We start from the raw sequence: 24,980 nt of genomic DNA, 5'->3' as shown, positions 1-24,980 counted from the left end.
CCTTTGATAGTATTTCCTAAGAATGAACTTGTTTTTGAGTCCTAATCAATGTAAGTTCCTTAACAAAAAGCTGGATCCATCAGTTACTCTTTATAAACTTTCCCTCAATTTCCTTGATACTTTTGGTTGCATTTTCCTCACCTTTTTGCTCCAACCCATTCTTTATTAAGAATTTTTAAGCTAATCTTTACCTTTCCCTCTTCATAGATGTAGCTAAGTGGACAGAAGATGGTTTAGTTGGATTGAGATAATTATTTAACCTGACAGATATCTGGTTAAGGGAGAGCAGGTTTCCTGCTACTGTATAACTCTCCTGCTCTCCAGCATATATTTTAGCTATTTTATCTTTTCTTCCTTGAATAGTAACGTCCTGTTCCTGTATTGTTGGTTTCTTGGTTTTGCCTTTTCTGTCAAGTTTTTTAAGAGGACCCAGGAACCAGACTATTGCTGTCTCCATGTGAGTTATGGCATTCTCAAAGAAATCTGCTAAAACACTTCGGGCAAGGTCGTAGGTGCTATGGAGCATAAATGTCAGAAGAGAAGAATGAATACAGTAGGCTAGAACTACTTTAATAGGCTAAGGTTGTTATTTGGACCTGTACTTTTGAGCAGAGTTGCTAATTGACTCTGGTTAGAACTTTGTATATACTGCCTAACAATAGAAAAAGTCTATTGGCTGTATGGATAAGAAATACCTAATGGTATTTCTATTCCTTGCTTTGTTAGTAGTAGATCTTATCAGGTTAGGAAAAACATGTTACTGAAGTGTTTCATCTTTTTTAATTTATCAATATAGGAAGATGGGGAACAACACAGTTTTGATTGCTGAATTTTGATTGATTAACCTTCTTACTGTTGAATATATATATATATATATATATATATACTTATGTATATGTGTGTGTATACATAAAATGTGTTGATATGTGGTTTTTAGGTTTGTATGGTTGATGAAATTTTTATTCTGTATTTTTTAACCCTAGGGTAGGCCACTGTATCAAAGATTAAATTCACAGAAACTCAAATTGCAAAGATTTTGATCATCCCCTTCTTGGGGGGGAGTTCCTCACACTCTCTGTTGAAAAATAAGATACTGGTGCCACCAACTGACTTTTTTTCCCCCTACAAAGCAGTGGGGTTAGGTGGCTTGCCCAAAGTCACACAGCTAGGTAATTATTAAGTGTCTGAGGATGGATTTGAACTCAGGTCCTCCTGACTCCAGGGCTGGTGCTCTATCCACTGCGCCACCTAGCTGCCTTCCACCAATTGACTTACGGAAAGAGGCAATAAAAGTAAAATAGATATAATTGTACTTCCTCAACCAAGGGAATAGAGATGAATGAGGCTTCATGATTGTTTTAATGCCACTTATTTTTTAAAGTAACATAATGACCCAGGAATCAAATTTTTTTTTAATTGTGAGATTAGTCACAAAAGAGGTAAATTTTGAGTTTGTGCAAAGATAAAGAGCTAAGAATGAACATGGTGTTTATGGTGGGAACAAAAGGGGAGAACAGATTAGAGACAGGAGATATAAAATCTTACTGAGTTAGAGGAACTGGTACTTGGTATCAGTAGGAAATTATAAATCCTTAAGAGGTGAATTGGGATTGGTCCAGAAAGATTAATATGGAGAAAAATGAGGGTCAGCTCCACAAGTTTTGATCTTACACATAAATATATATTTGCCCTGTATCTCACTGCTTGACCTAACATGCTCCCTTGATGCTGGCACCTTTGAGGGGAGAAGACCTAACAATAATAGCTTTAGTTGCAGAGGGTGAGTGGAGGAGAAATTGGGGAAAACCTTTCATGAACATTTTAGCTTAAATACGTTAACTGCTGTCATCTTTAATTTTAACTTGAAGGGACCTAAATGGGAAGGAAGGAAGGAAAGGCCAGACTGAGAACTTGCCTAATAAGCAGCTTTATGTCCCAGAACCTAGGGAAAGCATAAGAGACCATAAAATGAGATTTTCTGCATTCCAAGAACTTTTTGGATTCCCTATCTAGAGATGACTTCTTTGGGATTAATTGCACAGCTCTCTGAACTAGAAGAGAGAGTAGCCAGTGCATGAGTTCTGTGGCCTCAGGACCTGCGTGCCAATTGTACGTCTGAACCTATTTGTTACTACTGTTTCAGAATCAGAAATAAGTGAAAACTACATTTTTTATGTGTAGAAACATTTTGATAAAACCAAAAGCCTGTTAGTGCATTAAATTCCTGGGGAGGATTCCACTCCAAATGTTTTTTTTTTTTTTAACATAATACATATTTGTCTTCATTTAAACTCCACAGTTCCTTCTCTGGACAGATAGTATTCTTCATCACAAACCCCCTAAAATTATCCCTTATTATTGCACTGATGGAGTAAGTCTATCATGGTTGATCATCACTCCACCAACATTTATCTTTTAAGTATAGAGAGGATCATAAAAGTCAAAGTGAATGATTTTTGAGTAGAAAAAATTGAAAGTCTCCCCAATTCTTTGAGTTTCACTTCTTTTTTCCTTCCTTCTCTCTCTTCCTTTCCCATGACAGCAAGTAATCTAAGTTATACATGTACAACTATGCCAAACATTTCTATATTATTCATATTGTGAAAGAAGAATCAGAACTGTGGGAAAGAAAAAACAAGTTTTAAAAAGTGAAAAATCCAAATGGTTTTCTTAGGGAACACTCAACCAGGTAAATGAACCCAATAAAAGTAGGTCAATTCTTGATAAGCTTTGATTGTTCATTTTATTAACCTATAAGCTAAACTGAATCATTCTGTAACAGGCAAATGTTTGTGAATAATACAGACAAGGGTTTTTTACTTCTCTGGACAACACTTCCTTGTGTCATCCATTGTTGCCATTTTCTGAACACCTTACTTCTGGAGAGGGGATGGTTTGTATATACTGCCCATCAATAGAAAAAAATCATTGTCTGTTTAGATAAGAAATACCTCTCCATTCCCTACTTTGTTATGTTAATAAATCTTAATTAATTAGAAAAGACATGTAACTAAGATGTTTCCTCTTTTAAAAAAATTATTAATATAGGAAGCTGGGGACTTGGGTAAGTGCTGACTGCAAAGTACAGAAAACTGATGTGGTTACAAGTGAGTCTAGCTAGATGCACCACGAGTCAGTCTTTCTGGGCAAGTCAGTACTATAAGTTTTCTTAGACCATCTTTTCCTTATGGCTCACATTAATGCACTGAATACATAAGCCACTCAGTAAATATTTCTCAAATTTAAGTAACCTGGGTCTTCTACTTTGGAGCATGTCAGTTAAGATGTCATGAAGAATAATAACTGATTGGGAGTGTTTTATTCTAGTGTCATCTGGGGCCTTCTTAAAAATGTCAAATTTATTTTTCCAATGAATGTCTACTCTTTAAATTCCTAATGACTTCTTATTGAACGGTTTGTATATGAGCAGCAAAGAGAGCATTTAGATCACACATCTGTCCTCTATTTCCAAAGCTACTACTGCTCTGGAAATCCCTGAAGCATATTTCCTTAGTGCTCCATTTTACCCACTTTAAGATAATTTGTGAAATGTTTTATTTCACACATTCCAGAGACTTCCTGAGTATGAATGAATAGAATGTAAACTCCTTGAGAGTAGGGATTGTCTCAGTCTTTGTATTCCCAGCACAGTGCTTGATACAGAATAGGTATTTAATAAATGGTCATTGATTAATTGCTTGGTGGATTCTTTTCAAGTTGCTGCTGTCAGGGGAGGGTTCTAAGATGATGTTAGCACCATTATTTTAACCACCGTTGACAGAATAATTCTCTATAGCTACTGTCTGAAAGGAAAAGTAAGTCATTAATGTTGATAGATTTCTTTCCCTTATTGAAGATCAATAAAATGCTTTCTGTCTTTCAGGTCAGATCCTTTCATACAGCTACCTCTTTTGCTCCAAAATGTCTATCCAGAAGGCTGCTTTAGTTGTCCCTTCCCATCATCTGGTTGGCCATCCTAAATTGGGCATCTGACCAGCCTATGGTCCTCCCCCAAGGCCTAGGTTCAACAGTAGCTAGAGCTATTGTGACTACTGCTGCCAAGTAAGGAGTCCAGGAAGAGTGACCAAGTCCAAGTCTAGGACCTGAGATTCTTTTAATCCTTCCTCTGGGGGGGGGGGTGTATTGAGGATGAGATTGTCAAAATGGACTTCAGATCTCTTTCCTACCCACCCCAAAGTTGATGGCAATATGGAGAAGAGCTGTGCTCTCTGAGCTCCCATTTTGTTGAAAGTTGAAGGTGTGGGGGTTAGAGAATGGACATTGACACCCCTTGTTGACTGAGAATCATTGACTTATGTTGAAGGATTGATCTAGCCAGAACTAAGTGTTTCTAAGACAACAGGGGTGTAAGGGCAGCAGAAGAACTGGATTTTAGTGTCTGAGGACCTTGACGTGAATGCTGCTGCAGACTATCTGTGTGACTTTGCACAGCTTGCCTTCCTCCGTTTCTCCTCTGTAAAACTGAAGATGTTTGGACTGAATGGACCTTACAAACTAGGAACTCAAATGTAAAATATATATATATATTTTTTTTGCAAGGCAATGGGGTTAAGTGGCTTGCCCAAGGCCACACAGCTAGGTCATTATGAAGTGTCTGAGGCTGGATTTGAACCCAGGTCCTCCTGACTCCAGGGCCGGTGCTCTATCCACTGAGCCACTTAGCTGCTCCGTCATTTTTTTTGATGATGTTGGAGTTACCAGAATGCAGTGTAATTTCCAGCATCTAGTCCCTAGACTAACCCCAAATTATTGTAACGAATTCAGTTGAAATAAGGAAAATGATCCCAATCACTGGACTTAAGGACCTAACATTGAAAGAAGTTTATTTTTTTTTAAATAAAATAGCAAATAGAGCCTTAGGGGAAACTAGGGAGCCTTGGGCTGGAAATCGGGAAGAGCTGTTCCAGCTTCAGACTCAAACTTGTTTAGCCTGGACTGGTTTGGAATGAAGGTAAATGGCTTTTGGAGACCCTGGGGGTCTTCAACCCCTCCCAGACGGATTTCTTCGGCCACACAAAAGGGGTCTTTGCTTTCCTTTGTCCTTGCCGCAGCCCCCCAGAGAGCCCGAGGGAAGCTTCCGCCCGCCTCCCTGGCCGACCGCCGCGCCCCGGGGGAGGCCCGGCTTCAGGCCGTCCCGGGCCCGGAGGAGGCGGGGACCAGGGCCCGGGCCCCGGGGTGTCTGAGGACCAGGCGCCCCGGGAGGCGGGGCGCGCCTGCCGGGGAGGGGCTGAGGCAGGAGGCGACCAATCAGGAGGCGCCCCCCGGAGGAGGGCCTCGAACCCGGGGCTTCCTGTCTCGGAGGGGCGGGCCCGCGCCGGCGCAGTGCGGCCGCCCCGCCCCGCCCTCGCGCCCGCAGCCGCCTCCTGCCCCCGGCGCCATTGCTGCCGCCGCCGCCGCCGCGCCGAGCCCGCCGCGCCCCTGCCCAGACCATGGCCACCGACTCGTGGGCCCTGGCGGTGGACGAGCAGGAGGCGGCGGCCGAGTCGGTGAGTGGGGCCGGGGCCGGGGCCGGGGCCGGGGCCGGGGCCGGGGCGCGCCTCAGTGGCCCCCGGGAGCCGCGGGGACAATGGCCGCGAGCCGGGCCGCGAGCCGGGCCGAGGCCCCCAGGACCCCCCGGGCGCGGGGCGCGGGGCGCCAGAATGGACAGTGTTCATCATACGTTCTGCACGTTATACACCGTATTGTCTATGTGTGGCTTGTATGTTTTCATATGATGCATCATCTAGTGTATTATTATATATCATAGCTTTCAGCTATATAAAATATACTATGTTTATAGATTATAGTTCTATTATATATCTATATCATATATTATCTATACATTATATCTATAGAGATGTGATATAATATAGTAATAATTTCTGTATTATTAGACATAGATAATGGATGAGCATTGACGCCCTCGTGGCACGGGCTCTCTGGCCCCCTTCACGGATCCGGGGGGCGCTGGCCCCGCTCTGCCCCCGAGAGGACCTGCCGCTCTCCCTCCCCCACCTCCCCACCTCCCCACCTCCCCCAGCTCCCCCAGGTTGAGCTCCCGTGGGGGCTCCCTCCCTCCCTCCCGGTGGTTCCTCCTGTGTTCCCACCCCCGGCCCCAGACCCTCCCCCAGTTACTCAGTATTTAGTTTGTCTTTAATCACGTGTTTGGATGTCTCCTCCGAAGTAGGGCCTGTTTCTTTGGTGTATTTGTTCCCTAAGAAACGTGGCTGGGGCTACTAAAAACCCACCCCAAATGCCGGACTCTGTTCTTTCAGAGCTTATATTGAATGAGAACGTGAGTTCCCGAAGTGGCTGGGGCCGGCCACTGGGGAATTTCCCGGCTAATGAATCTTTCGTCGGAGCTGTAAAGCGAATCTTTAGCTCTGGGGGCTCCTGTGACCTTGAGTTCATGTCCAAGTGTACCTTAGCTGCAGAAATATTGTGGCAACTTCTAGATGAGATTTTATGGAATTTCCTTGCATAGACAATTTCTGGTGCTTAAAATGTAATGAGGTTGTTTCTGATTTTGCTCCTGAGGGTAGAGATGAGGAAACAGTCTGTTTAAAATAATAGTTCTGAAAACTATTTTGAATCGAATTTATTGACTCTATCAGTAAGACAGAGATTGTGAGTAGTGGTGTGTAAAATAAACTGTTTTAACCCATTTTGGCCAAACTGGAACAATAACCATATTTTTCTAGTAACTTCTTCCAGATTACAAATAGTATGGAGTATTAAATCCCATTCACAAAGAACACAGTTACTAGACCCATTAACAGCCCAGTTCTGCTAGTGAATGATCCTTCCCACTGTCACGGACTGTCATCTGATGCTTGTACTTTGGGGGAGGGATCTGACTTGTGCAGTGGGGCTTTTTATGGCTCTTAAGAATCATTAGAAATAACCATGATAAACTGTCTACCGTATTAATACACCACTTAATTCTTTCTGACAGCATTTGATTTAACGCCACGGTGCAAGGCAGACCAGCTGAAGGTTGGACTGATGGGGAAAGCTAGCAGCAACAGTGTTGCCAACCTTTGTATCATAGACTGAGGATTACATTATTCAGGTCTGCCAGAAGACTTTTGAGGAGTCCAGGGGCTAATGTTTTTGAATCAAGAAAGATAAGATACCTTGTATATCTTTCCCCCTGTTTCTTTGAAAGACACAACTTTTATTTTCTCTTCCTTAGTATTCCCAAACAATCTTTTACTCTAGTAGTCTACACAGAATGGGCTACTCTGTAACAAACATTTGGGGCTACTAGAAGTGGGCCCAGAATTTTCTTCTAGAGCTTGGGAGTTTAAAGTACAGAAGTTATTGACCCCTTCTCTCCCTCCTCTTCCATCTTTCCTTTTTTTTCCTCTTCCCCCTCCTTTTTCTTCCTTCCTCTGCACCTTCCCTTCCTTCCCATGATTAAGCAGAAAGATGGAAAGTTGGGTATTTGGGATATCTAGATTTTTAACAGATTCTAGGTGTGCCAAACCCTTACCACTTCTGAGTTGGTGAACCATGAAAAGAAAGGCCCCTTGACTACTTCATTCCCTTATAATTTCATGGGGGTAGCGGGTGGGGAAGAATTAATAGTGGCTCATAAATAGATTTGTGAGTAAGCTAATGCCTGCTTTAGTTTTAGACTGTGTTCTCAGCATGTTTACAGGCTAAAAAAGACCTCAATGTCCTGGGACATTTTACTCCCTTATTTAGTAAGTTGTATTTGATATCTCAGAAACCAATTCTGCATTAATTCCTCAATGGTTTTATCTATTAGTGTCATTGTAAGGAAGGGAACTTAAAGAAAGCTGATTTACTTTTAGTGAGCAGATAGTTAAATAAATGAGAACCTTTATTCTACTCCCTGTTGTCATTCTCTGTTTTCTGTTATAAAGTCCTTGAGAATTAACTGCATGTTTTCTTTTTATTTCTTCCCCTCCTTTTCTTTTCCTCTTCCTCTTCCCCTTCCCTTTCCTCTCCTCTCTTAGTAATCAACACAGAAGCTTTTAACTTGCACACTGTTTCCAACTTGAGTCAGTTGGCTCTTCCTTTGGCAGCCTGATGGTGCTCTGCCCCCTCCTAGGAACTCACAATACTGGCCTCACACTTGACTGGCATTGGCCCTACTTGGGAGCTCAAGTGATCATCAACCTCACCTGTCATGACTAGTGTCATAGCTTGACATTTGTTATGTGCCCGCCACCTGCCAGACCCTGCAGCAGGGAGTGCAGGTGTGTGCCACAGAAAATCAAGTGATAATTGACTTAATCCTGTTTCTTTCAGGAATATGGGATTTAGAACTGGAAAAGATCTTAGAGTTAACTTAGTTCAGTGCTTTCATTTTTACAGATGAGGAAACTGAAACTTAGGAGGCTTGCTCAAGTGCCTTGCTCAAAGTCACACAAGTAGTAAGCAACAGAAGTGGAATTTAAACCCATTTCCTTGGACAACAAATTCATTGTCTTTTCCACTACTCCACAATTGTCCTGCTTAGTGAATGTGAATTGATGCTTACCTCAAACTTAAAAGAGGATTTACAAGGCCATAGAATTCTTAACTGCCACACAAAGTTTCAGCCTGACTAGACTCTGGAAATTAGTTTGTAGATAGTTTGTATTTACTTATCTGTTCTTCTGTTTCTTCCCAATAGAATGTAAGTTTTTGAGTATAGGAACTTTTTTCTCTATATCCTAGGGCCTTAGTACTGTGCCTAAGAAATATAAATGCTTAGTAATTGTTAATCAAACATTTATTAAGTAGCTACTAAGTGCTAAGCACTATATTAAGAAAGAAGCAAAAAAAAAACAAAAAAAAGAAAGCAAGAGATAGCATCTGCCCCAATCGAATGAACAGGAGAGAATAAGCAAAGCATACATATACAAACTATGTACAGGAAAACTGGGAAACAAAATAGGAAGCCCTAGAATTAAGAGAGACTGGGAAAGACTGCCTATAGAAGATGAATTTTCTTAGAAGAAGCCGGGGGAAATATAGAGTGGGGATAACATTCTCTTTGGAGGAATGGCCAATGCCCCTGTCTGGAAGAGTGTCATGGGCAATAAAGTCCAAGAAGGCTGGAGAGGAAGAAAGGGACTGTGTTAGGAAGAGCTTTGACAGAGAATTTTGTGTTTGGTCCCAGTGGATCACCAAGGTTTATTGAATATAGGGAGTGGGAGAGGAAAGGCACTTTGTTGAATGAAAGGAGGATAAACTGGAGTGGGGAGAGATTTGGACAGCAGAATTGCCCCAGCAGGCTGTTGAAGTTGTCCAAGTAGGAGATGACCAGGACTGTACTTGAGATGGCTGGGTCAGAGGAAAGAAGGGGCCACATTTGAGAGATGCCACAAAAGTGAAGCGATAGGCCATGGCAACAGCTTGGTTTTGGTTAGGGGCTGGGGTTGAGAGGTAGTGAGAGTCTTGATGACTGCTGGGTTGTGAACTGAGGGATTGGGAGGATGCAGTTGCTCTCTAGTAGTGGGGAAAGTAGGAGTGGAGAGGGTTTTGAGGAAAGATAATGAGTTCTCTTTTGGACATAATGATTTTAAGACATTCCGTTTTATATATCCAGTTTGAGATGTTGGAAAGGTAGTTGGAGATTCAAGATTAGATAGAGATCAATGGAATGATTAGGGCAGGATTGATAGATTCTGAGAATCCCCAGGTTTGAGATGGTAATTAAGTCCTTGGAAGCTGATGAGATCCACAAGTGAAGTAGTATCAAGGAAGAAAAGAAGACCCAAGACAGCCCCATGTGATACCTCAGGTAAATGGGTGTGGTTTGAATAAGGAGCTCCACAAATTGAGCAGCGTTATGATAGGCAGAGTCAAGAAAGTGGTATCCTCATATGTCATAAGTTGCAGATGAGGACTGAGAAAAGGCCATTGAATTTGACAAATAGGAGATCATCGGTCACTGGAGACAGCACTGCTGGTTCAATGGTAAGGTCAGAAGGGATGGAGTAGGATCACTTGAACAAATCGCAGGGTTAACCTGGGTGAGGAATAGGACCACTTCTTGATGTGATTTAGAATTGAAGGAGGAGAGAAGAGCAAAATGGTCCTGAGTGCTAGGAGATAAGAGGCAGCTTCATGTGTCAGCTTCAGTTTTTTTCTGTAAAATAAGAAGCAAAGTTCTCAGCTGGAGAGGGCGGGAAGGACAGCCATGGGAAATCTGAGGAGGAATGAAAAGGTTTGGAAGAGCTATTGTGGAGAATAGGACAGTAATAAGTTGGTAAAAGAGGTATAGAAGGGGGGAGGCTAAGTGGTGCAGTGGATAAAGCACCGGCCTTGGAGTCAGGAGGACCTGGGTTCAAATCCGGTCTCAGACACTTAATAATCACCTAGCTGTGTGGCCTTGGGCAAGCCACTTAACCCCATTTGCCTTGCAAAAAAAAAAGGTATAGAAGGATTACCTATCAACTAATGAGAGCCAAATTGAAGTTGAGTGACCTAACCCAAGCAGAAGGGTAGCATGTTTTTTTCCAACTGTGTCAAGTCAAATTTGGCTTCAGACATTTAGTAGCTATATGACCCTGGGTAAGTCACTTCACCCTTTTCCTTCAGTGTTCTCATCTGTCAAATAAACTGGAAGAGGAAATGGCAAACCATTCCAGTATCTCTGCCAAGAAAACCCCAGGTGGGGTCATGGAGAGTTGGATATGACTGAACAACTTAAAATTTCTTTATGCATGTTGTTTCATTTTAAATTTGCAATTATATTGTGACTGTCATTCCCCATTTTATTAATGAAGGCCTGAATAAGGGTGGCAGCTGTATGAACAAAGAAAAGGGAAATGAGAAAGATGTGATGATAATACAAATAAAATTTTGCCCCTGAATGGATATGTGGAATGAAAGAGTAAGGAGTCAAACATGATGCCAAGCTGTGATGTGCACCCAGGGGACTAGAAAGATGGAGAAAGATAATTTTTCACTATTACCTTCATACATTGCTGCTGTTGCTTTGGATGTCTGGAAGAAGTTAACTATTCCTGGCCAAACGGCAATCAGTAAAGAACTTGAATAGTTGGGGAGGTAGGTGTGAGTAGGGGGGATTATTGGGTATTGGAGCTCCATGAGGGATATGACTCAGCTTCCCAACCTCTGCTTCCATTTGTAGGCCACTGGCTTGTGCCATCATCCTATCTAGACTCTTTAGTTTCCCAAATCTGATTCCTTTTCTCTAGTCTTTATTCTTCTTCATGAGATAGATAAGTAGATGGATGGAGGGATGGGTGCATGGAGTAGAGCATTTATTAAATTCTTACTAAATGTTAGGCACTATGCTAAGCACTTTGGATACAAATATAAGAAGCAAGATAGTATCTGTCCCAAGGAACTATATACCTCTCCTCCCTCCCCTTCTCCTCCCCCCCCCCCCCTCCGTAACATACTTTGTACCCAGAATTCAACAGTTCTTTCTCTGGAGTAAGATAACAGTTTTCATCAAGTTCCTTGGAATTATTTTGGATCATTGTATATTGACCAGAGTAAGCTAAGTCTTTTGTCTTTCATGGTTGATCTTCCTTACACAATTGCTGTCACATATACAGAATCTGGTTCTGCTTGCTACACTCTACATCATTTCTTATCCATCTTTCTAGATTTTTCTGAAAGCATCCTGCTCATCATTTCTTATTGCACTATGGTATTCCATCACAATCATATACCACAACTTGTTCAGCCATTTCAGGCATTCCCTCAATTTTCAGTTCTTTGCTACTACAAAAAGAGCTGTCAAATATTTTTACACATGTAGGTCCTTTCCCTTTTCTGATTCTCTTTGGGAGACAGACCTAGTGCTGGTACTGCTGAGTCAAAGAGGATGCACAGTTTGTTAGGCCTTAGGGCAGTCTAATGGAGTAAGATGTCAAATTTTTCTTTTTTTTTAATTTAATTTTATTTAACATTAGTTACATTTTAAGTTCCAAATTAAGTTCCCTTCTTTCCCACCCCCTTACTAGAGAAGGCCAGCATTTGAAACAGATATAAATATAGTCAGACATGCAAACCCACACAGTTCGTTGTTGGAGTTGGATAGCACCTTCTTTCATGTATCTTTTTGTGGTTGATTTGAGTATAATATTCAGAATAATTTAGTCATTCATAGTTATTCTTTGAAAGTTAGAAAGCGTTTGTCCTTTGTTCTTGAAGACCACAACATTAGGGAGGTGATGTCAAGACATGAATGTGAATTGGATATGAGTGAGGGAGTGTTGTGCTAAGTCACCAGCCTCACTTTCTCCTCCAGAGCTATCTGAGTCCAGTGACTAGATATGAATCAAGATGATTGGAGATGGTTCTGGATACCAGACAATCTGGGTTATATGACTTGCCCAAATTCACACAGATGTCCCAGTCTGGATTCGAACTCAGGTCCTCCTGATTTGACAGGCAGCACTCTAGGCACTATTTCACCTGGAAGCCCTATTCTTTTTTTTTTTTACCCCAGATTCAAAGATCTAGTGATAAATTTTTTTATTTTTTTAAATTTATTTTTATTAAAGATGTTATTTGAGTTTTACAATTCCCCCCATCTTGCTTCCCTCCCCTACCCCCCCGTCTTACTTCCCTCCCCCCACCCCCTTACTTCCCTCTCCCCACCCCACCTTTTTTTTTAGTTTTTTTTTCCAAGGCAGATGGGGTTAAGTGGCTTGCCCAAGGTCACACAGCTAGGTAATTATTAAATGTCTGAGGTCGGATTTGAACTCAGGTACTCCTGACTCCAGGGCCAGTGCTCTATCCAGTGCGCCACCTAGTCGTCCTAGAAGCCCTATTCTTTGAACAGGATTGCTGTTACTGTATACAGTGTTCTCTTGGTTCTGCTCATTTTGCCCTTCATTATTTCATGCAAGAGAAGCACTGTATTAAGGAGAGTCAGAAAAAGACTGGGGACAGTTCTGCCACTACAAGATTGGGGTGAGGATGATGACTGGAAAGCTCTGAACACCAGAAGAGAAAGCAAGCTTCTTTAAGCAGAAGCTCTGGAGCTGTTATGAAAATAGAGGTCCTTGGAACTGGTGAAAATAACTGTTGCTAGCATCTCATTGGATAGAGTTCAGGCTTGGAAGGAAGGCTTATCTTTGTAAATTCAAATCCATCCTCAGTCATGCCTAGCTCTGAACCTGGACTAGTCGCTTAACCCTGCTTCCTCTGTCAAATGGTTTTTGCTCTGTTCAAATGAGCTGGAGAAGGAAATGGCAAACCATTCCAGTATCTTTGTGGGGAGAAAGAGCCTGAGGAGTTGAGCATAATGCCTAGATTGCAAACCCTGGGTGTCTTGGGAGGATGCTGATGCCCTCAACTATAATAGGAGATTTAGGAAGAAGGAAGGGCTTGGGGGAAAGAATTTAGGTTGGGATTCACACCTTGAATTTAAGTTTTTTTATTAAGCAATTGGAGATGGGAGGTTGAAAGTAAGAGAGAGGTTAGAGTTGGATGAGTCCATCTTAGGGAGATCAGGGCTTACTTAGTGTTTTAATGATAATAAGGGTCTAATATTGGTCAGGTTAGAGGTCATGCAGTCTAATGGAGGGAACTCAGGGTTTAGATTCTGAAGATCTGGTTTCAAATCCTGGGTAGAACCTACCTGAATGCCCTCTGACAAGTTGGAAGAGTCAGTCAATCAATAAACATTTTTTTAGGTCCTTCTGTGATCCAGGACTTGAGACCACATCCCATTTTTATTGCCTCAAAAGACCCAGGTGGTCTTTTGAGGCAAGACAGGGAACCTCTCTGAAACTAAGGAGGAGGGAATGAGATGACTTCAAAGGGCTCTTCTCTCTTCAGAGCATTCTGAGCCTTTAAGTCATAAACCTCTTTGACACTGTTTGCTGATCTATAAAAGAGAGGCTTGTGAGGAGGAAACTCTGAAATGATGTAGCAGGAGTCATATACACTTGAGTTATTGTTACACCCATTGGTAGAGTTGTTCTTTTGTGTGGAACCAGCTGTGAAGAATGATAATCCTAGCCCAGCTTCAGTTTCCTTCTCTATAAAATGGGGGCTAAAATATCTGCCCTGCCTACCCTATAAGGTTGTTTGGAGGGAACCATGTTACAAATTGTAAAGTGCCAAAGTTATGTGAGCAGTTACTGTCACAATAATCTATCATTCAATAAATATTTTAAGTATACCTACTATGTATTGGGCAGCAAAAGACAGTCCCTGCTTTCAGGGAGCTCACACAGACTAATGAGGGAGATGTCACATGCAATCTATATAATGAGCAGAGGGGCTGGGGAAGATTTCTAGCAAAAGATGAGGATTCTTGAAGAAAGAGAGGCCAGGGAGAGCATTTGGGGCATGGTGGGACAGACAGAGAAAATACCTAGAGCAAGGAGGGATGGAGAAAGAGAGACAGACAGATACAGTTTGTAGCCCAAGAAGTTCTTCATGGATAAGGGCTAACAATGACCAGTAATGAATAACCAGGTTCTTAGGTGATACTCTAAACCCCAGTTTATTTGCCAGTAGATGCCCCTTTTAATTTTTCATATAATTTTGAGATTCACTGGGGAAAAATCAAAGTAAATGGTTGGATCTGGGAAATATTGTGACATACTTCTCCATTTTTCAAAGTCACAGATAGTTTTGGAGGTGATTTGTCCCTATGTGATTTCAGCCCAGGTGTGGAAACTGGCCAAGCTGTAATTTGGTTCTGTGACTTGATCATGGTCATATGGTCTCATGGTAGGAGGTGTCAGAGGCAGGACTTGAACCCAGGTTTTCCTAATGCCCCAGCTCAATCTCTGTCCCTTTAAAACTGCTGCCTCACCCAAGAGAGTAAGCAAGAATGGAAACAGGTACTCTGAACACAATAAGGTAAAATTTGACCTATGAATTAATTTGTCACTAGCCTCTAGAGGAACTGTTCAAAAAAACTAAGAAAAATTATTCCTGCTCCAACTTCTCTGGGGAACCTCTTAGGACTGGAAATTTCTGTTTGACCAGCTAATTTACCTGAAACTTTTACCTTTTTTTTTCTCCTTAGTTGAGCAACTTAAATATCAAGGAAGAGAAAATCAAACCAGATGCCAACGGTAAGTAGTTAGTAACCATAAGCCAAGTAAAAGTCAGTGTGTTTTCCTTGGAGATTTCTGTTTTGAATTTAACAACTACATGAAAATAAAGCTTTTATTTAGCATTTTTGTGGTTATTTAGGACCTGTTAGTCCTTCACAACTTGACCCGCATCTAGTTCTAGCTTCATTGACCATTTCTCCCACTTTCCACACTCCAACCAGCCAAACAGACCATCTCTGTTCCTCACACATCACCTATCTTCCATGAATTGCAGTCCTCTCTTACCTTCACATCTTAAAGTTCTCCTCATGATGATCTGGAGACTCGAGTTCCATTGTCTCCACGAAGTTTCCTTGATTACCCCACTCCTGCTGCCTTCCTCTTCCAAATTTTTTATTTTAATTCCCTTATATTTGCTCTCTAATTTATTCTATTGATACTTTAAACATGGACTTGTTTCCTTGTTAGGATATAAGAATTTTCCTAGTATTGATTCATTTATTGTACTTGGCTTTTCAGTTTCTGTTACATATTAGACTTTTAAATAAATATTTGTTGGTTGATTGAATGTAGATGGATAACTCTTCTTGTATTTATCATCTTAGAGGATAGGTACTGAGAGGTGAAGTGACTTGCTTAGAATCTCCCAGACTGATTATGTTAAGGGTGGAACTTGAATCCAGGTTTCCCTGACTCCAGGGCTGTCTTGGTCAAATGACCTTTCTTAGAGAATTTCAGATATATATAGATAGGTAAGTGGTGATAGTTTTTATTGGAGAGAGAGAGAGAGAGAGAGAGAGAGAGAGAGAGAGAGAGAGAGAGAGAGAGAGTGAGAGTGTTCCTGGGTGTGACATAAAAAGTTCAGAAGAATTAATTCCTAGATAATTAATTATTTTATTATTTATTGCTAGTAGATAATAAAAGGGGTCAGTGGATTCTCAAATACCAAAGACCCCTCATGGAACCCACTCAAGGCTTACATGCTCTAGTAAGAGTGGGTGTTTCTGGGGCAACCAACTTTGGCTAACAGTTAATGAGAAAAAAAAATGAATATTATAATGAGGGGAGGATCCTAATTGATCACTCCTAGATCACCCACAACCTCAGCTGATCTAGACAGAGGTTCTACCTGACCTTCGGTCAAAATTCGCTGTAGATGAAATTCTTTATAAGACTCTCACCCAGCAGCTACCCCTGGGAATTTGGGCAATCTCATCATGCATCAACAGTGACCTTCAATTTAAAGTAATTCAATAATTGGTTATTAATATGAGAGAAAGAATAATTTCTTTCATGCTTTAGTGTGTGTGCGTGTATACATATACAATAGCAAATGCTGGAATTGTAGAACTTTATTCTGGAATCCCCAAATGTCCAGATATGGAAGTCTGATTAGATTAGAGGCTTTAACACGCAGTGTTAGGAAAATGCTAGTGTTGGGAGTGAGAAACAAAACCCAGTAAATTTTTGCTTCATGTGCCAATACCTTATGTTTATAATCACATAAACTCAGTGATAATTACCTTTAACTACCAATGTTAAATTTATAATAGTTCTTTTCATTTGGGATGGTTATATTAACCAAAGTGTGGCTACCAAAGGGGTTATACTCCATTGGTTAACTCTGAAACTAAATCTATCATCTAGTATTTAAATGACTAGATCTGTTAAGTGCCCTGCAATAATAACAGTTGTCTTTCTGATACAGGTATTGTCAAAGCTGAAGAGAATTCAGGGAAGACAGATGAAGAAGAGAAAGGTAATTTTGGCATTCACAGCACATGAGAACGTAGAGAGATTCTGAGAATAAGGTCTAAAAGTATCCAATAGGATGTTCCTTCAAATATTTTTTTTTTCTTTTTGGAATTTCATTTTTACACATAACTTAGAATCTTTTATTAAGTTCTGACAGAATACCTAGGTAGCCCAGGGGATAGAGTGCTAAGCTTGGAATGAGGAAGGCTCATCTTTGTTGAATTCAGCTCTGGTTTAATGGTGGTATGACCCTGGGCAAGTCACTTAACCCTGTTTCCCTCAGTTTCCTCATCTGTAAAATGAGCTGGAGAAGGAAATGTGTCCACTCCAGGATCTTTGCTAAGTAAACTCCAAATGAGGTCACAAAGAATCAGATAAGACTGAAAAACAACTGAACAAGAACTCTCCTCTCTGCCAGGCCTGTGGAGAAGAACATGCTGAGTAGAATGTAGTTGCTGTTCTCAAAGGGCTTATATTATAGAAATGGCAGCACAAAATCCTAAACCCTGAAATAGTCTAGAGATGAAACCCATTTTCCTAGGTGACTTCCAAGTAATGGTCAGTCAGCTAATATTTACAGTGATGGTGATTTGTAACATGTCACAGTGCCAGACAAGAGTTTTACAGTGTCAACCCTGCCCATTAGTTTAGCTTTTTACACCTTCTGCGCATGACTTGGTCATTTTCGTAGTTTGATTTTTAGACTGGAGTTTTGAGAGAGACCAAAGTGAGAAGTGAAAAATGTGACTTTCAATAGTGGGGAAAAAAGTCCTTAGGAGGAACTGTTAGCCAGCACAGGGAAGGCTGCCCCAGGCAAAGGAGTGGGCAGCATCTCTTGTGACCAGTTTGATAGACTGGACCTGTCATCCCCCTTGTAGAGGACAGAGCTGCTCAGTCATTGCTAAACAAGCTGATTAGAAGCAATCTCGTGGACAACACCAATCAAGTGGAGGTGCTGCAGCGGGATCCGAATTCTCCCCTCTATTCAGTGAAGTCTTTTGAAGAGCTTCGATTGTGAGTATCATTTGTCTTGTTCTCTCCCAGCCACCAAGAACTTCACCTTAAGTTAGAGATTTTGATGGGTTGGGGAAGGATGGGACCCCTTTTGTATAAAGCTTTCAGAACTATAGGAATGTAAATGGGAGTAGTTGTTCTCACGTTAGAATGTATTTTTTATTTTGGGGCATTGCCATTAAGTGCTAGAATTCTGCTATTTCAGCCTAAAAGATTAGGGATATTTTAGCCACCAATTAACACGTTCTGTTTCCTGAGCATATGCAGGGCTGGCTCTCCTTCAGTTTTTTCCTGTTGGTGGGCTCCTTCTCACCCTAGGCTTTTCCAACTTTGTGCTTTCTTAATTCTCTTCCTTCTTTTTGGCCTCTCCTTCTCAGGCTCATCATCTTGATTAAGCCCCCCTTCAAGACTTCATCCTGGGTCCCAAATACACTCTTCTTTCTTGCAGTCAGCTTGCAGAGATAGCTAGCTACTTATGGTTCTTTCCTACCTCTGGCATCTCAGCTTCAGCATCTCCAAAACAGCTGATTCTCTTTCACACCCTTTCTGTTGAAGGGACATCTGTCCTTGTAGCTTTGTGGCTATCCCTTTTTGGTTCTAGCCATTTCTGTGTCCAGAGCACCTCTTCTCAGTATCACTCTTTTTTTTTTTAAAAGGTTTTTTTGCAAGGCAATGGGGTTAAGTGGCTTGCCCAAGTCCACACAGCTAGGTAATTATTAAATGTCTGAGGCTGGATTTGAACTCAGGTCCTCCTGACTCCAGGGCCCATGCTCTATCCACTGTGCCACCTAGCTGCCCTCTCTCAGTATCACTCTTGCAGTAGCCTCCTCTGTTGATTGGTGCCTCCAGTGTCTTCCCTATTTCACACAACCACTGAGGTGCCGCTCACCTGGGTAATCAGCCCCATTGGGTTCCCTATTCCTCTAGAATAAGCTCCTCTTTTTGGCAATACTGCCTTTACAGCTTCACTCTGCATGCTTACCCCACGGTCCAGTCAAATTTGCCTTCTTCCTGTCCCTGTGCCCAACATGTGCTCCCTTACCTCCACCAGTCAGAGTCCTGAGTTTCCTTTAAGATTCACCTCTGTGTGAAATCTTCCCTACTTCTCTCAAAAATTATTTTGTGTCTTTTGAGTAAATGTCTCTTTGGACACATTGGCTTCCTTGATAGGATGTAAGTTCCCTTGAGGACCAGGGCTGTTAGTGTCCTTTAGTGCATCACAGAGCCTGGGCCACATCAGGTCCAAGGATTGGCCATATCACAGTAGGTCTCTCACATTAGAAATGACCTCAGTACCACTTCATACCTCTCAGACTGGCCAATATGACCAAGAAAGGACAATGATCAATGTTGGAAAGGATGTGGGAAATCTGGGACACTAATACAATATTGGTGGAGCTGTGTACTCATCCAACCTTTCTGGAGAGCAATTTGTAATTATGCCCAAAGGGCAACAAAACTGCATCCTCTTTGATCCAGCAGTACAAATACTGGGTCTGTATTCTGAAGAGATCATGAAAAAGGGTAAAAACATCACTTATATGAAAATATTCATAGCAGCCCTGTTTGTGCTTGCAAAAAAATTGGAAATTGAGTGAATGTCCATCAATTGGGGAATGACTTAATTGTGGTATATGTATGTGATGGAATACTAATGTTCTATTAGAAACCAGGGAAGCTTGGAAGGATTTGCCTGAACTGATGCTGAGTGGGATGAGCAGAACCAGAAGAACATTGTACACCCTAACAGCAACATGGGGGTGATGATCAACCTTAATGTTGATTCCATCAGTGCAACAATCAGGCACAATTTTGGGGTATCTACAATGGAGAATACCATCTGTATCCAGAAAAAGAATTGTGGAGTTTAAGCAAAGACCAAAGACTGTTACCTTTAATTAAAAAACAAAACAAAACATTGTTATGTAATTTGCTATCTCTTATACTTTTTTTTTTATTAAGGATATGATTTCTCTCTCATCACATTCAACTTAGATCAGTGTATACCATGGAAACAATGTAAATACTAACAGATTGCCTTCTGAGGGGGGTAGAGGGAGGGAAGCAAGATTAGGGGAAAAATTGTAAAATTCAAAATAAATAAATTAATTAAAAAAAAAGTGGCTTCAGGAGCAGCCTAGCTGCATTGAAGAAGATGAGGTTTGGGGACTGGTGCAGTGGATAGAGCACCAGCCCTGGAGTCAGGAGGACCTGAGTACAAATCTGGCCTCAGCCACATTAATAAATGCCTCGCTGTAAGACTTTGGGCAAGTCACTTAACCCCATTTCCTTAAATAAAAAATAAAAAGAGTGATTTCATAGATAGATAGATAGATAGATAGATAGATAGATAGATATAATTGCCCAAGATATGCCTCCCAGGGACTTCTGTCTTTTGGGGAAATGGTCAGACATTTTTAGTTTCCTTTCTTGCCAGAAAATGAGTTCCTTCTCACCAATACCACCTGTTGGTCCTTCAGACACTTCCTGAGGAGGAGTTAAATGATGAAATGATGATCACTGGGAATTGGCAGCATCATGGAAAGAACAATGATAATGGACCTGCCCTTAACCACTACCCAGAAGGAGCTGCCCCACTCTTAATAAACACTTGGAATTTGTGGTTTTTAATTGATTGATAATATGCTTAGGAGACATCTTCCCTAGTGTTTCAGTGAACAAGGAACATGTCTTTGAGTATGAAGATGATAGATATAAAAACAATTACTGAACAAGATAATATGCATAAATAAAAATAGCATTAGAAAATCCATACTGGATGAGGTATTAGTTATGTATTATGGACCTCATCTACAAAAAAAGGATGAAGTGATGCCAGATCTCTTCCCATGTGGACCTGGAAAGACTGAGAATAAAAATAAGTGCACAGCTTGATGACCTTGAACAGTCTAAGCTGCAAGTGCCAGTGAAGGCCCAGAGGCAAGTGTCCCTGAATGGGTAGGGGAGTGAGTAAGGAGAACATTTTGAATAGAATAATGAAGGTGTGTTTGGGGACAGTGAAAGATAAGATCTATTAAATGGTGGAAAAGGTAGGTAGGGAAACTAGCTTTCAAAGTGACAAGTAATAGAGAATTGTAAGCTCTCAAGTGCAGAGGGAAGTGAAGAAATCAGTGGCTTTTGGGGGTGAGTTTGTGGTACCCAGTGTAAGTCAGACTGAAGAAGGGCATTCCTTGGTGTGGGGTGACTGTGTGGTCATGCAATGATTGGAATTAGAATGTGGAGTGGGAGTGGAGTGAGATGAAAGGATAAATCTGAGGGAGATTTTGAAGGAACAGTTATCATAACTCAACTCTTCCCCTCCACAAAAACCTTGAACTGGATATGTAGGACAAGTAAAGAAAGACAACATTTTGAACCTAAAATACTGGAACAGTATTATGTTTAATAAGAATGGCTAAGTTGGAAAGTTGGTGAGGAAAATGGATTTTCCACAGCAAAAACTAGATAGATGTAGTACCTATCCTCTGAAGAAAAGTGCTGGCTGATACTAAAATTTCACCATTGTCTCAGGTGAATCAATGGGATTTGATTGTTTAAATCTTTGATATTAAGCTTCTATTCATTCATTTTAGAAAACGTCCTCCCATATCCTTCCATCTCTAGTCACTCCTCTGACACTGCCACCACCCTCATTACATCTCTCATGTACTATTTCAATAACCTGCTGGGAGGATCAGCCTGCCTCAAGTCTTTCCCCAGTCCAGTCCACTCTTTCAGCTACCAAAGGGATTGTCTGGCCATGTTGCCCCTTTGCTGAGGATACTCTAGTGACTCTGGATCAACCTCCTCTGTGTGGCATTCAGATCCTTCTGCACCTGGTCCCTCTGACCTCCTTGCTGTTCCCCTCACTGGACCTGCAATCACCTGACTGGATGCATTTCCTTGGCAAGTCTAACTCCAGTAGATCCTGCCCTCTCTTGCTGGGGCAAAACGGTTGGTCTGCTGCTTCCCCCTTCCACTGTCAGCTCCTGGAGAGCAGGGACTCGGGGTTTTGCCTTTCTGTATCCTCAGTGCTTAGCACTTAGTAGGGATTGAATGAACACATGAGAACTTGACCTGTTTTCTAACCTTAGTGATTACTCCCACATCAGTCCCCTCCTTTCCATTCACATTCATTTCTTTCTTAGACAACTTTGTTGGCCTCCTAAGTATGATCTCCCTCCCTGCTGCCTCTCTTCTTGGATTCAAAGCTGCCAAATCATCTTCCTAAATTAAATCTTCCAGGGCTCCCAGAGAGAACAATAGCAACTCCAACTTCTCCTACTGTCCCCTGGATGTTCCTGTATGAGAGCAGTTAGCTCCTGAGGGTTTTCATTTGTGTCTCTCCCTGAAGCTAACTTAGTCCAGTTTCTGCTACAGGGTAAGCACTTAACTGAATTGTACTGACATCAACATACCTCCAGCTCATAGAATCCTCCCACATCCCTTCCTTCAAGGCTTGACTCGGGGGTCACCTCCTCCAAGAAACCTTTGCCTTTTCCCTGTCCAAACAGAACAGTCTTATTTTCAAATCTCTTTAGAAGTATTTCTAGGTCTCTCCTTGGTCCCATTTCATTCCACTTGTAAATCATGCTTATGCTTATAGCCATGTTTTCTTCTTCCCAATTAGATAGTAGCTCTGTGAAAGAGACTGTATTTTCAACCCTATAGAACTATGGCACAAAGCAAAGGAACTCTAGGTCTTATCGAATTGAACTTCATAGGTGTGTCCAAACCATGGTCTCTCCCCAAACTCTGCATAGCCCTCTTTCCCACTTTTTGCTAAAGCTGTTCCCCATTAGAATATAAACTCCATGATGGCAGAGATTGTCTTGCTTGTCTGTATTTGTGTCCCTAGGGCTTTGTACAATTCTTAATCAGTGGGCTTAGAGCTCCCCCTTTGGGCAAGGCCACTGTGCTAGGCTGCTTGGACTATACCTGGTTAATATGTGACATTTTTAATTTTTAATTAATTAATTTATTTGTTTATTTTTTTAGGTTTTTGCAAAGCATATGGGGCTAAGTGGCTTGCCCAAGGCCACACAGCTAGGTAATTATTAAGTGTCTGAGACTGGATTTGAACCCAGGTACTCCTGACTCCAGGCCCGGTGCTTTATCCACTGCGCCACCTAGCTGCCCCAATATATGACATTTTTAAAAGCATTTAAGTGGAACTTAGTGAAACCCAATCAGGTTGCCAATGAAAATTTGACAGCTAAGATCAAGGAGTAGCTCTGTTAGAGATCCTTTTTTCTGTTTCTTTTCCTTTTTAAAGCACATTCCACTCTGTCCTTATTTAATTTCTGTTTAATTGGCCACACTAGCCAGCAGTTGGCTATGACCAAGCTTCTACTCAGATTTGTCTTTGTTTTATTGCGCCTTTTCTGAACCAGAGAAGAATTTGGTCATTGATTACATTGATTATTCCACCTTTCTTATTTTTTAAAAGAACAAATTCATATAATTCACAAAAATTGGTCTCCTTGAAAGACAGATTCTCTTGTGTTTGGCTAGTCAGTAATCAAATAGAGACAAAATTAAATTTGAATTTGATAATGCACTTGGTTAGTTTTATGTTTAAAATATATAATTGATTGTGTCAAAAGAAAATTGGTTAATCTTGTGATCACTCAGACTGAGTCTTCATTTTGTAAGTCTTCACTGTATCCTTGGCAACAGATTCAGTAGAGGGAGCTTTCAAATGGAGGACAAAGAAAGGTTATATGTAGAGAGCCTTTTGTTTTTGTGAAGCAGAGGCTGTAGGGAAAATGTGCTCTTATAGAGTCTGTTGAATTATAAGCAAGGTGCTAGGGGAAAAAATACACACTTTCTAAATTTAGATGATTTTGTTTATTGTTTTTGTTTATTATGATTATTAAGTAGTTAAAGGAATTAACCAACTAACAAGACTAGCTAAAAGAGCAGTCTTGAGTGATATTATCAGTCTAGCTGCCCATTCTCTAGTTTTACTTATTACTTTTTCTTTTCCTTGACATTTTGTGAATAGGACTACCTGTTTGTGAAATTAAATAAAGATCAAATCAACATTTTTGCTACTGTGAAAGAAAACTATGTTCTGCATTTTAGTTGGTCTATCCAAGACAGTTTATTAATATGCAGATGTTTCTGCTTTGAGAAAGAATTAGAATTACTTCTGCCATTCAGAATACTCTTTGCCAAGCAACTGCCAACATCTGTTTTATAGTAATTAAGAGACAAAAGCTGGAACAACAGAGTAGAAACACAGGTATACAGTTTAAATTTTTGCTAGCACACAGAAAAAATAATTGGTTAAGCTTAAATTTATGTTATTCCATCATAGTCAAGATATTCATTTTAATGCAGCAGGCATTCTTGAACCATAAAATTCAAATAAAAATACTTTAATCATGGAAGATTAGGAAAATATAATGTAATAATTTTTTTAAAGTATAAAATTCAACTCCCACTTTACAGTCTTTGAACCAGAAATTGAAGAAAGTGATCTCTGGGTTATTGGAACTCAGGAAGATATTTCTGGCATCTCCTTTCCCAGTTCAGTACTGTATTGTAGTTCAAACTAGACCTAGGGCAAAGGGCTTGCAGTTGCCACTAATGGTCACCATAGCCCAAGGAGCCTGCTCAAGGTCCTGCTGCCACCTTTACTTCCTTTTCAATCTGATCAAAGGTGAGCAAAAATATCTTACTTAAATTGAGGAAAGACATTTCTAATCATGGTTTGCTCACGATAGATAAGAATAAATCTCCTTGAGAGAATTAAGACCTCTCCCTGATATTGTTTTAAGGAAGGAAGATTTTAGGTCTTTAATTCAAGCAAAGACTAAGTTATTGTATCATTTCTTAATTTTTTATAACCCATCTTGGGTCATAGTGTTACATGCTTTCCCCACCCTGACTGATATTCTTCTGTATTGAGTGTCTGTACTGAGAATATTCAAAACTGCATTACTATTTTATAAAACTTAAATAATATTTTATGATAAGACATAGCTTCAGTTTAAATATTTATTCTATTTTAATTTCTTGCTATGAATTACTTGATAGTCAGCACTCTTGACATTTCCAAGAAAGACTCAACATCCAGGCCTGGCCTGATTTTTGGGTGGAAAGAAATTTATTTGCTGTCCTCAAAAAGATAGCTATTCTGAATTTTCTAAGTTAAAGAAGCTATTGAAGATTGAAATTGTGAGA

General features: G+C 40.8%; 1 protein-coding gene across 1 annotated transcript in view; it reads left to right on the top strand.

Annotated features, from left to right (window-relative positions):
• The first annotated feature begins 5,375 nt into the window (after nucleotides 1-5,375).
• The window catches only part of LOC141496833 (ATP-dependent RNA helicase DDX19B-like), a 35,953-nt gene continuing 16,348 nt past the window's right edge, over nucleotides 5,376-24,980 (top strand). The window contains exons 1-4 of the mRNA XM_074199421.1: nucleotides 5,376-5,507; nucleotides 14,990-15,038; nucleotides 16,729-16,779; nucleotides 17,654-17,789. Coding sequence (XP_074055522.1) covers nucleotides 5,451-5,507; nucleotides 14,990-15,038; nucleotides 16,729-16,779; nucleotides 17,654-17,789 — 293 coding nt within the window. The 5' untranslated portion in view covers nucleotides 5,376-5,450. The remainder of the gene's footprint in view (nucleotides 5,508-14,989; nucleotides 15,039-16,728; nucleotides 16,780-17,653; nucleotides 17,790-24,980) is intronic.

Source organism: Macrotis lagotis, chromosome 1 (genome assembly GCF_037893015.1).
Source record: "Macrotis lagotis isolate mMagLag1 chromosome 1, bilby.v1.9.chrom.fasta, whole genome shotgun sequence".
Taxonomy (NCBI): Eukaryota; Metazoa; Chordata; class Mammalia; order Peramelemorphia; family Peramelidae; genus Macrotis; species Macrotis lagotis.
The sequence above is the reverse complement of the archived record's forward strand: the minus strand, read 5'-3'. Positions and strand labels throughout refer to the sequence as shown.